The following is an 11,985-nucleotide window of genomic DNA, read 5'->3' as shown; positions in this document are numbered from 1 at the left end:
AAAGATAAATCCATTATTGGTCAAGAGTTTGTTTGTTCAAAAGAAGGATTTCGTTTAAAAAAATGTAACCAAGCATGCAATTGTGATTAAATCATGGGCCGTATTTAATAGTGTTTGATTTTGTTTGCTTACTCTTATAAGTTTGAATATGTTGATTTTGTTGCACTTTATGTTTCTGGAATAATTTCATATTAATATTTTGCTAGCATTGCTTCAATGGCAACAAGTACCGGTTCTTATAAAAAAAAATAATATGTTGGCAATGATTTTCTTTGAAGGATTGAAGTGCTTTCCAATAAGAAAATACAAGAAATTATGTATTTTTTATTTTTGGTAAGACAAATAAGAATCCTAATTAAATTTGTACAATTAATTTATAATTCAAGTTACCATATAACACTCTGTTATTATTTTTATTTTAATATTAATAATATTAAAATATATTAATTAAAAAAATTAAATATTTTCAAAAATAATATGTCCGTGTAATTTTTTGTCCACCATCGGTGAATAGTAGTTAAACTCTTATTTTTAACGTATGAATTAAGTAGAGATAATATACATCCTCAATGGGAAGGTTCAAAACGTTGGATGTAGTAGGCACAAGGAGAGAAAAAGTTAAACCAAAAAATATTACTCGCTTTGTCTCTAACTACTTGCCTATATATTTTTTCATTTATTTTTAATTATTTATTTATTTTGATAAATTAATAAATAATTTTTTTTTACTTATTATAACGTCAATTAATTATTCTGTAGAAGATAAAATTTCTTAAAATTCTACTTTATAATTAACCGGGATGAAATAATAAATTCTTTAAATAAATAATTATTTTCTTAATAGATATATCAATTAAAAAATAAACAAATAACTAAAGACAAAAAAAATACAAAAAAGTGATTAAATAAGACATGACACGACTTCAAATTATCGAGGATAGGAGATTGTAAAATTATTAAATAGGAAACAAATCACCTGTAGCCGCGTATAAAGCATATTCAGACCGACCCCCTATATTCTCGATTAATTACATTTTAAACCCCTTAAATTCCGTTTTCTTTTTCTCTTTCTCCAAAAAAAACAAAATATACACTCTTTCTTCTTCACTTTGTCTTCTTCAGTAAGAAATTCAAACCAGCAAAAACAGTAAAAAAGGCAAAAGCTTTCATACCCAAAACTCATCTTCAAATGCACATACTTTCCCTACTAATAAACTTCATAGCAGAGTTGATAAGGTAAAAAAATTACATAAATCTCACTTTTTTTTTTGGAAATTTTCAACAAACCCCACAAATGGATATTCATTATTCAGATCTCTTACTTTATTTCTAAAAAAATTCATATATACACATTTTATGACCCTTTTGTGTATTTGGGTATCAGGGCTTTTGTGTTTTTATTTAAGCCGGCTGTTGTAAGCTTCAAAAAAAAAAAGAGAGCTTTTTTTAGGTTAAAGTTTGAATCTTTCTTTAGTTGATGTGTATTTTTTTTCAAAATTTTGAGGTTAGTAAGTACTAGTAATTAATTATTCATTTTTTTAATGTTTTTTTATGGGGGTGACAGAAGAAAGAGGGAGGAAAATGGGTGTTTGTGTATTTGGTCTTACGTAATAGAGATTTTTAATAGTTTGATTTTACAGCAATTTTGATTTAATTGGACAATGTAAGACTAAGTCTGAGTTGTAAAAGGGACCCCATGAAAGCTTTGTTAAAGTAGTAATTTGTAGTGTGTATATGTTTGCAAATAGTGTGTGTTTATATTTTATTGATATTATGTTTTGAATATTTCTTTACACGCCTTTAGGAGGCTGATTCTTTTGTTTTTATAAACTTTGTCTTACATATCTATGTTAATTGTCTTATAAGTATTGGGCTACTGGTGAAGGTCTATTATATCTCTATTTGTGCAAAATTATTAGTATGGTTTAGATGTATATAGGGAAGATTTGTATGTGAAGAGAGAAGGATCTGGTTGTGTTCTTGAACTTGCATTTCTTCCCTTCTGGTTCATTTTCCACTTTGGTTTCTGGGGAGGTGTTTTGGATTTTCCTGTAAATGGTCTAGGAAGATCTTGATTCTTGGTGGTGTATATCTTCAAGATTTAGGTGATCTTCTCTTCTGTGTTTTTTTTTTGTTATATTTTGAATTGGTTTGATGCTTTTCACACAAAATCAAGTGTTTTTTTGCTGAAAAAGGTGGCTCCTTTAGTGCTTTTTAACTAATAAAGTGAGAGGAGTGGCTTTGGTAAAAGAGAAAGGGTATTTTTTGGTGATGCTTTTGTTTTCTCATTATTAGTATCATTGACATGTTAGGAATTTCCAAAGGATATTCATTTTCTTGTTTCAAAAAATATTGAATCTATCCTTTTGCACTATTGTTTTTAGTATTGATCTTTCAACTTAGAGTTAGCTAACTTTCATGTTGCTTTTGTCCTTGTGCAGTTTCAGGTTTTGTTGATCATTAAGTGAACTTTTGTTAGCACAACTTTTATGCAACATGACTTCGAGGTCCTTTAAAGCCTCTGATTCCCAACAGGGCAAGCCTTCTGGTGTTACTTTTGCAAGGAGGACCTCATCGGGTCGGTATGTGAACTTATCGAGGGAATCTCTGGATAGTGAGATTAGCGGCATTGAATTTGCGAACTACACAGTGCATATTCCTCCAACCCCTGATAATCAACCTATGGATCCTTCAATTTCTCAAAGGGTTGAAGAGCAGTATGTGTCAAATTCCTTGTTTACCGGTGGTTATAATAGTGTAACTCGTGCTCACTTGATGGATAAGGTAATTGAATCAGAAACTAACCATCCTCAGATGGCTGGTGCAAAAGGTTCTTCTTGTGCTATACCGGGTTGTGATGGTAAAGTCATGAGTGATGAAAGAGGTGAAGATATACTTCCTTGTGAGTGTGATTTTAAAATTTGCCGGGATTGTTATGTTGATGCTGTCAAAACTGGTGATGGGATATGTCCTGGTTGTAAAGAGTCTTACAAGAGCACTGATTTGGCTGAGAATGCTGTAGATCCTTCTGGACGGCCTCTAACGTTAGCTTCAAATGTTAGTATGTCTAAAATGGAAAGGAGGTTGTCGTTGATGCGATCAGGTAATAAATCAGCGATAATAAGAAGTCATTCAGGGTTGATGAGGAGTCAGACAGGGGATTTTGATCACAATAAATGGTTATTTGAGACAAAAGGGACGTATGGCTATGGAAATGCTATATGGCCAAAGGATGGGGGGCTTGGAAATGACAAAGAAGATCATGTTGGTGAGCCTTCTGAACTTATGAACAAGCCTTGGAGGCCGCTTACTCGTAAACTGAAGATACCCGCTGGAGTTATTAGCCCATACCGGTAATTTTTTCGTCCCCAACTTCTCTACTTCTTTGAATTCAAAAACAAATTTTGGTGAGATTACACACATCGAAGTGGCTAGTGAAATTACAAATTAGTTTTAACACAAATGCTTCCTTCTAATCAAAGAAAGATGCTAAAACAGTCATCATAGTTTTTCTTAACTGTAAGTTCTTGTATTATGTAGATGGCTCTCCAAAAACATGTGTAAGTTCTTTCTTGTATATTGTAAGACTACATTACAAGCTTAGCTTCTTGAGTATACCATAGTTAAGAGATGGATTACCAAATCTAACTTTTGGTGGATACCATTAGGTAATCATGTTCTGTAGACATTGATCAGTTGCTTAATACCTACTGCACTTAATTGGTACTATGTTTAATTATATTTGGTTTGAGAACTGTCTTGACGCAACTCCATTTATGCAGGCTCTTGATTCTTATTCGCGTAGTTGTTCTTGGACTATTTCTTCAATGGAGGATTACCAATCCGAACAATGATGCTATATGGTTATGGTATATGTCCATAATCTGTGAGGTTTGGTTTGCAATCTCTTGGCTGCTTGACCAGCTTCCAAAGTTATGCCCTGTTAACCGTGCTACCGATCTTAATGTCTTGAAAGAAAAATTTGAAACACCAACCCCGACCAATCCCACAGGAAAATCTGATCTTCCAGGCATAGACATATTTGTCTCTACTGCAGATCCTGAGAAAGAGCCACCGCTGGTCACTGCAAACACGATTCTATCTATCCTTGCAGCTGATTACCCCGTTGAAAAGCTTTCCTGTTATATTTCTGATGATGGAGGTGCTCTTCTGACATTTGAAGCAATGGCAGAAGCTGCAAGTTTTGCCAACATTTGGGTCCCATTTTGTCGTAAACATAATATTGAACCAAGGAACCCAGAAACCTACTTCAGCTTGAAGAAAGACCCTTACAAGAATAAAGTACGTCAAGATTTTGTTAAGGACCGCAGACGGGTGAAACGTGAATATGATGAATTTAAGGTTCGAATTAATAGCCTCCCTGATTCAATTCGTCGGCGTTCTGATGCCTATAACGCTCGAGAAGAAATCAAGGCCATGAAGCTTCAGCGAGAGGCAGCTGGAGATGATCTTTTGGAACCCATTAAGATAACTAAGGCCACTTGGATGGCAGATGGAACCCACTGGCCTGGTACTTGGATGATTTCTGCTCCCGAGCACTCTAGGGGTGATCACGCAGGAATCATACAGGTATTGATTCTTCATATTAATCATGTCTAGTTATTTGTTGCCTTCATCATTATTTACTGATCAGGGCATAATTGTTTGATTCATTAATGATGCACATATGATTCCATGCTGAATCCACTCATTTTTGTTCCTGCCTCCAAGGATGAGGAAGAAGAGGAAAGAAACTTATTTTCTTTCCATGATTATTAATAACTTGTCATTATGGGCTTCTCATTTTGCCAACTGCATGTTTATTTTGCTATTTTATACTCTTGTTCAGCTGATAATAACTTGTATGTTAGATTCTTGAAGTAATAGGATTGGTTTAACATTTTTAGTTGTTTTTCTTATTTTGGTTACAGGTTATGTTAAAACCCCCAAGTGATGAACCCTTACATGGAACCTCTTCCGATGATGGTCTAATTGATTCAACAGAAGTTGATATTCGTCTCCCCTTGCTGGTGTATGTCTCTCGTGAAAAGCGTCCTGGCTATGATCATAACAAAAAGGCTGGTGCCATGAATGCCTTGGTCAGAGCTTCTGCCATCATGTCTAATGGCCCCTTTATCCTCAACCTTGATTGTGATCACTACATCTACAACTCCGAGGCAATCAGGGAGGGAATGTGCTTTATGATGGACCGCGGTGGAGATAGGATCTGTTATGTTCAGTTTCCTCAACGTTTTGAGGGAATTGATCCTTCTGACCGTTATGCAAACCACAATACTGTCTTCTTTGATGTCAACATGCGTGCCCTTGATGGCCTTCAAGGTCCAATGTATGTTGGGACTGGTTGTCTCTTCCGTAGGACTGCTCTTTATGGTTTCGACCCACCACGAAACAAGGAATACCACCCTGGTTGCTGCAGCTGCTGTTTTGGTCGGCGCAAGCATAATGCCACTGTGTCTTCTGTCTCTGATGACAACAGGGCGCTTAGAATGGGGGATTTTGATGATGAGGAAATGAATCTTGCTTCATTTCCTAAAAGGTTTGGTAACTCAAGTTTCCTCATTGATTCCATTCCAGTTGCAGAATTCCAAGGCAGACCACTTGCCGATCACCCTGCTGTAAAGAATGGACGACCGCCTGGTGCTCTAACTATTCCAAGGGAACTTCTTGATGCCTCCACTGTTGCTGAAGCAATTAGTGTCATTTCGTGCTGGTACGAGGACAAAACTGAATGGGGTAATAGAGTTGGATGGATTTATGGGTCTGTTACTGAAGATGTGGTGACAGGGTATAGGATGCATAATAGAGGTTGGAGATCTATTTATTGTGTGACAAAGAGAGATGCATTCCGTGGCACTGCACCAATCAATCTTACTGACAGGCTTCACCAAGTGCTTCGATGGGCTACTGGTTCTGTTGAAATCTTCTTCTCTCGCAACAATGCTTTTTTGGCTAGTCCTAAGATGAAAATTTTGCAGCGGATCGCCTACCTCAACTGCGGCATCTACCCTTTCACCTCGATTTTCTTAATCGTGTACTGCTTCCTCCCAGCACTTTCACTATTCTCTGGTCAGTTCATCGTCCAGTCCCTGAACGTCACCTTCCTCACATATCTCCTCGTGATTACATTGACTCTCTGCGCACTCGCAGTGCTTGAGATCAAGTGGTCCGGCATTGCCCTGGAAGAGTGGTGGCGTAATGAGCAGTTTTGGTTAATTGGAGGTACAAGTGCCCATCTTGCTGCTGTGCTTCAGGGGCTTCTAAAAGTGATTGCTGGCATTGAAATTTCATTTACCCTGACATCAAAATCTGCCACTGATGATGATGATGAATATGCTGATCTCTATATCATCAAATGGACTTCCCTGATGATCCCACCTATTGTTATCATGATGACTAACTTGATTGCGATAGCTGTTGGTGTAAGCCGGACAATATATAGCACAATACCACAATGGAGCCGTTTACTCGGAGGGGTTTTCTTCAGTTTTTGGGTCCTTGCTCATCTCTATCCTTTCGCTAAGGGACTAATGGGAAGACGCGGAAGGACACCAACAATCGTATTTGTCTGGTCAGGACTTATCGCCATCACCATTTCGCTGCTGTGGGTTGCCATTAACCCCCCTGCTGGTGCCAGTGAAATTGGAGGTTCATTCCAGTTCCCTTGATAGTTCCATTATGCATTCCATTCAGATTATTCTTTAGTTTTTCTACTTCTTTTTCTTCCCTCTTTGTAACAAAATGTGGACACAAAGGCCTTGAATATTATGTGGATTTTGCCACCACTATTGTCCTTGAATTTTTGTTTTATGGTTCAATGTTCATTAGGAAAATGGCAAAACATACAATACATTGTTTGTAAATCAAAGCCTCAAATAGATATTTAAATAGTAAAATTAGATTCTTTTGATAATGTTTTTATTAACATTCTTGTTTCTTTGTAGCTTCAATTTTTCTTGCAATTCCTTTTTTAGTATCTTCACACCAATTTGGTGCATAGTGCACACAATTTGAACAAGTCTATAGTTGCTTTTGCTTATTATATTTTGTCCTTGAAATGCAGCAAAATGTCATTTCTTTAAGTCATCTGTTGAGTATTTCCAAATTCATATAGTCAATTTTTTTGTTTTTCAAACCAACTCCATGACTTCTTCAAAATTTCAAATTAGATTAACTAAGAGGAGTGTCTCATGCACTTTTTAAAGAGTAGAGGCGGAGCTAGGTGGGAGTTCATGGTTCAGACGAATTCAATAACTTTTCTGTGGACCTTATATCTATACCAGAAAATTAATTAAATATATATGTATATTAATTTGTGTATCCTTAATGAAATTGATTGACGGTTATTTATGAAATTTAGAACACCAAACTCTTAATCTTGAATTCACCTCTGTTGATGAGTACACCATCAATACCGGAGCCATTCTTGTCAAAAGGATCGGAAAAATTATAAATGTACGATGGTAAAAAGTAATATTAAATTATACATATATTATACGTTGAATTTCTTTGACTTTTTGTGTGCTTAGTTCTTTGTATTTTGACGCTCTTAATGAAAATCGTGGCTCTACAGTCTGCTACTAGATATCATTATTACTCCAAAAAAGAAAAGAAAAAATTCCAACATGGTAAATATTTTTTACCACTTTGAAATGGATGTAGTAGGTTTAGGTGGTTGAACAAAAAAACTACTAGTCAGCTCAAGACTACCTATAAGCTATATTTACCTTCCATTCTCAAAAAAGTTGAAAGAATTCACCAAACTTTGAAAGAGTAGACAAACTCACAAACATTATATATGTTTTGGTCAAAAAATATGACCAAGTTTACTGAATTAATTAGGTTTTATAAATATAGTAGTTGAGAATATGCTCATAGAGACATAGTCCACTTGTCACTAGTTAATTACCATTTGAAATGTAACTATGTTTATAAGCTTGAAAATGACATTTGATCAAAAATACTCCTAAAGCTCATTAATGGTATTAAATATTTGATATTTACGTATAAAAATATTTTTTATATATCGATATATACAGTATACTTCACTTTTAGAAATATTACTTAAATACACAATTTATTTTATCATATTTTTTAAATTTTTCTATCATTTGAAAAATTTTGATCTCTCATATTCTAGGAAATATCACTCTTAGGTGATGTACCGGGACAAGTATGTCTTGTATCAACAAATGTAATGTATCGGGACAGGTGTGTCTTGTATCGATAAAGGTGATGTATCGGTAAGTGATGTATTCAAAATCCTTAATGTATCGAAACACAATGTATCAGGACGTTAAGTGATGTATCCAAAATCGACGCGGTGTGTTGAAACTTGAGTGAAATATCCGAAATCCTTAAATTTTATGGAATTTTTGTAATTTAAAAAAGAGTAGAAATATAATATAATTAACTCTAAACACTAAGAAATTTATGTAACTTTTACCATTTTTTTTCTCCTATCCAGATATTCTTCATTTCACTCAGAGTGAACTATGGACCTAAATCATTATATTTTTTGATTAACTTGCACATTTTTGCTCTTCAAATAGGTTACTTTTAATTTTTTACTTTGAACAATCGAATTTATGCTTAGTGAAGCATAAATTATTTAAAAACTGAAGTTATGCCTATACATAAACTTATGAAATATTATGATACATAAATATAAATTATGTCTTATGAAAAAATTATCTATCATAAAGGCATAAACAAAACACAAAATAGGGTAAAAGTGCAAATGGGCTTTTTAAAAGAAGTATGTGGGTTGGAATTGGATTAAATTGACCCAATTGAGCCCAAAGTATTAGAAAATGGGAAATTGGTTCAACTTTTTTAATTACTAAAATAGGCCTAATATGTTCTTCTTCTTCTTCTTCTTCTTCTTCGTTTTTTAATTAAAAAATTAACGTACCAAAAACGTGAATAATTTCGAGCATATTATATATCAAAAGACGTAAAACATCGAGAGAATTTCATATCTAATGATTTTGAGTTGATCAAGATTGAATTTGTCCGTGTATACTTCTGTATAGTCAATGTATATTTCATGTATAGTGAAGATATATTCAGCCTTTTGAATCCATATATTATAATGTATAGTTAATGAATAACTCATGCATAAGTATACTATATTATATAGTCAAAGTATACTTTTATGACTTTGGACAAATTATGTTGTATAGTCCATATATACTTTTTATAGCTTTTAACTATTTTTAATTTAATAAAAATATGACTTTGTAAACTAATTACTTTATTATATATATATTTAAAATTGGCCAGAAAGCATCAAATTAACAATAAGGGGTCATTTGGTCGAGTGAACACGTTCCAAGATCAATAGGGATGAGATTATAATAATACTAATTTTAATAATGATTAGACTATTTAGTGAATATAGTTTTCATAAATATACGACGAGACAATGTTTACATTGCATATTAAATTTATTTCATAAGTTTAGATGTTTAGGAATTACACAACAAATACTATTAAGTTACATTCTTTTCTATCTTAAAAGTCTAAAAATATTGGACAAATCGATCCTAGTTAAAAAATGTAAAAATTTTGATTTAGTAAATACGAATATGAAATTTTTTCGAGTAAAACTTCTATCACACTATATTTATGTTAAGGTATGAAATTCCCTTACAAGTTAACCATCTTCATTTTTAATTTTTATGATAAGACTTATTCGAACTTCAGAATATTATAATGGAACTTCAAATACATAACTAAATGATATTATCAACGGTAAAATTATATTACTCAATTACAACACAAAACCAATTCCTTCATGGATTTCCAAACAACCCCTTAAGAAATAGAAGAAAAAAAACAGTGCAAAAATTTACTTATCAATACTTCCATTAATAATTCATTATCTTTAAGAAAATTACTGTATTAATCTGTGTCTTGTACAATAAACTTATTCCAAAAATTATTTTTAGAAAATAAGTGTTTACTTTGTGTTTTGTTATAAAAAAATAATTTATCAATTTTTTTAGATTTAAAATGGATTTATTTCAAATAAAATACAATATTTTCTCAATCAAGAACCATTCCCTCTTATTGTAGACCAAACAAACAAGTCTTCATCCTACCTAGTTGGGGGTTGTGAAAATGGTCCTCTTTAAAACTTTGATGATAGTTTGACTTATTACGGAGTATTTTTATTCGTTTTTAATTTAATCTGATATAAAATTTTATGATATATATATAATTTCGTAATTTAAATCATAAATATATATAATATACTAAAATATTTTTTAAATCTTGTGATCTGAAGTATGTTACATATGAAATTGATTATAAAAATTATTAAATATAAAAACTTTTTGCCTTTTAAAACAAATTAAAAACAAAAAACAAAATAAATAAATTTGAAAAAGGAGAATATATTTTTGGCTTTATGCTTTTATGAGAAAGACCCCAACTATCCCCCACCAAAGCAAAAAGTATAATTTTTATATTATTAGAGGAAAGACAAATGTCATAATTGAATCACGCTATGAAATATTAAAGAGATAATATTATCACTTATTATAAGGTCACGAGAGGGCTACTATGAGCTGTTAAATTAAATACTATATATATTGTCATTTTCATTCCCATACTATGTGGTTTAAATAAAATATTTATTCGCATTCAATCTTAAAATAAAAAAATAAAATATATGTGTATCACTTAATCACAGTTCTAAGTGATAAATATATTTATATCAAACATATAAATTTTGCATCCATTTATTTGGCACAAATATTTTTTTATTGATAATCAATACTTTTCACTTAGAGATTATTATAAGACTATAATTAAATTTTAGATAACACATACTTATAAAAGAGAAAATTGCACTCGAAAATATATAAACTACTTATTAGGGTTACACTTAATATATATATATATATAAGGTTTAATTTTTATTTTTCTTTTAACCATGCTCAGTTAAATTAAGAAAAAATAAATTAAAATGGAATAAGTCTATCAAAATGAAATATTTATGGACCCCAAGAATGCACATGATTTTCTTTTGTTTGTGGAATTTTGACAATGATAGGAATCATATATTATATTGAAAATATAATAAAAAATGGACCACTAGCATATAGCTTTTAATTAAACTCGTGATTAAAAGTTGTTATTTAGTTGTTAAGGGTTTAGTAGACAAGATTCCCTCAAAAATAAAGTTACTTTCTAATTAGTTGTGATGAAAAATAATTAGGATAGGAAATGTGGGAGAAGATTATGACGTTCATTAACGAGGTAAAAATTTAGATCGTTAATTAATTAAATTATTGATATACTTTTTGTGAAAAATAATAAATATATTTTCAAACTATCGTAAATGATATGGAGATGTTTTCGTAATACTCTTGGGACATTGTTGCTCCTATATTTCAGAAATTAGAACATATATACTCTTTATACTAACGAAAGACTAAATATAAAAACATGTCATAATTTTTTTTAATCGATCGATATTTATTAAATATCGAATTGACGAATAAAATTGCGCCGTATGTTCCTATTTAATCTTCCATTGAAGTGAAGAATATATATACTTTGATTTTGAACAAGGGTGACATTGTCCCAAAAGTATGACGGTATTATCTCCCTATCATAAACAATAATTTGAAATTATATTTGTCCTATTTTACTTTTTCTTTTTTTGGCATGACCTATATAGGTGGATTGATTATCACTTTCTACTATTCTTTTTATTTTTATTTTCCAAAAGCATAAAACAAAATAGTTTTCTAAGTGTTAATTAAACAGGTAGAAACAAAATTGCATCAGTTCATGAGCTTGTATACAAAAATGACTATTAACGACATTTAATTCTTAATTATTGTTAAATATATATTTTTAGCGACAATTGACACTCTTTGTATCTAATCTTAAAGTCTTTTGCGACATTGATTCTAATGACAGTTAACTAATATCAATAAAGACTTTAACACT

At 31.8% G+C, this 11,985-nt stretch overlaps 1 protein-coding gene across 3 annotated transcripts; it reads left to right on the top strand.

Moving 5' to 3' along the window:
• The first annotated feature begins 986 nt into the window (after window positions 1-986).
• On the top strand, window positions 987-6,931 carry LOC101249747 (cellulose synthase-like protein D3). 3 transcript variants are annotated; one of them, XM_004245868.5, is made up of 4 exons: window positions 987-1,236; window positions 2,442-3,353; window positions 3,783-4,590; window positions 4,932-6,931. In XM_004245868.5, exons 2-4 carry the CDS (start codon window positions 2,497-2,499, stop codon window positions 6,684-6,686), a joined length of 3,420 nt encoding a protein of 1,139 aa, XP_004245916.1. In that variant the 5' UTR covers window positions 987-1,236; window positions 2,442-2,496; the 3' UTR covers window positions 6,687-6,931. The 3 variants fall into 3 exon arrangements, with proteins under 3 accessions (XP_004245916.1, XP_010325578.1, XP_069144659.1); XM_010327276.4 differs by having other exon boundaries at window positions 1,168-2,105; XM_069288558.1 differs by lacking the exon at window positions 987-1,236 and adding an exon at window positions 1,261-1,504.
• Window positions 6,932-11,985: the final 5,054 nt, after the last annotated feature.

Source organism: Solanum lycopersicum, chromosome 8, assembly GCF_036512215.1.
Source record: "Solanum lycopersicum chromosome 8, SLM_r2.1".
NCBI classification, from domain to species: domain Eukaryota; kingdom Viridiplantae; phylum Streptophyta; class Magnoliopsida; order Solanales; family Solanaceae; genus Solanum; species Solanum lycopersicum.
Note: the sequence above shows the minus strand (reverse complement) of the source record. Positions and strands in the feature narration are given on the sequence as shown.

Coding starts and splice junctions, on each gene's coding strand:
- LOC101249747 (XM_004245868.5), top strand. CDS start 2,497: ATGACTTCGAGGTCCTTTAAAGCCTCTGATTCCCAACAGGGCAAGCCT. Junction 3,354..3,782: donor GGAGTTATTAGCCCATACCG/GTAATTTTTTCG, acceptor CCATTTATGCAG/GCTCTTGATTCTTATTCGCG. Junction 4,591..4,931: donor ATCACGCAGGAATCATACAG/GTATTGATTCTT, acceptor TTTTGGTTACAG/GTTATGTTAAAACCCCCAAG.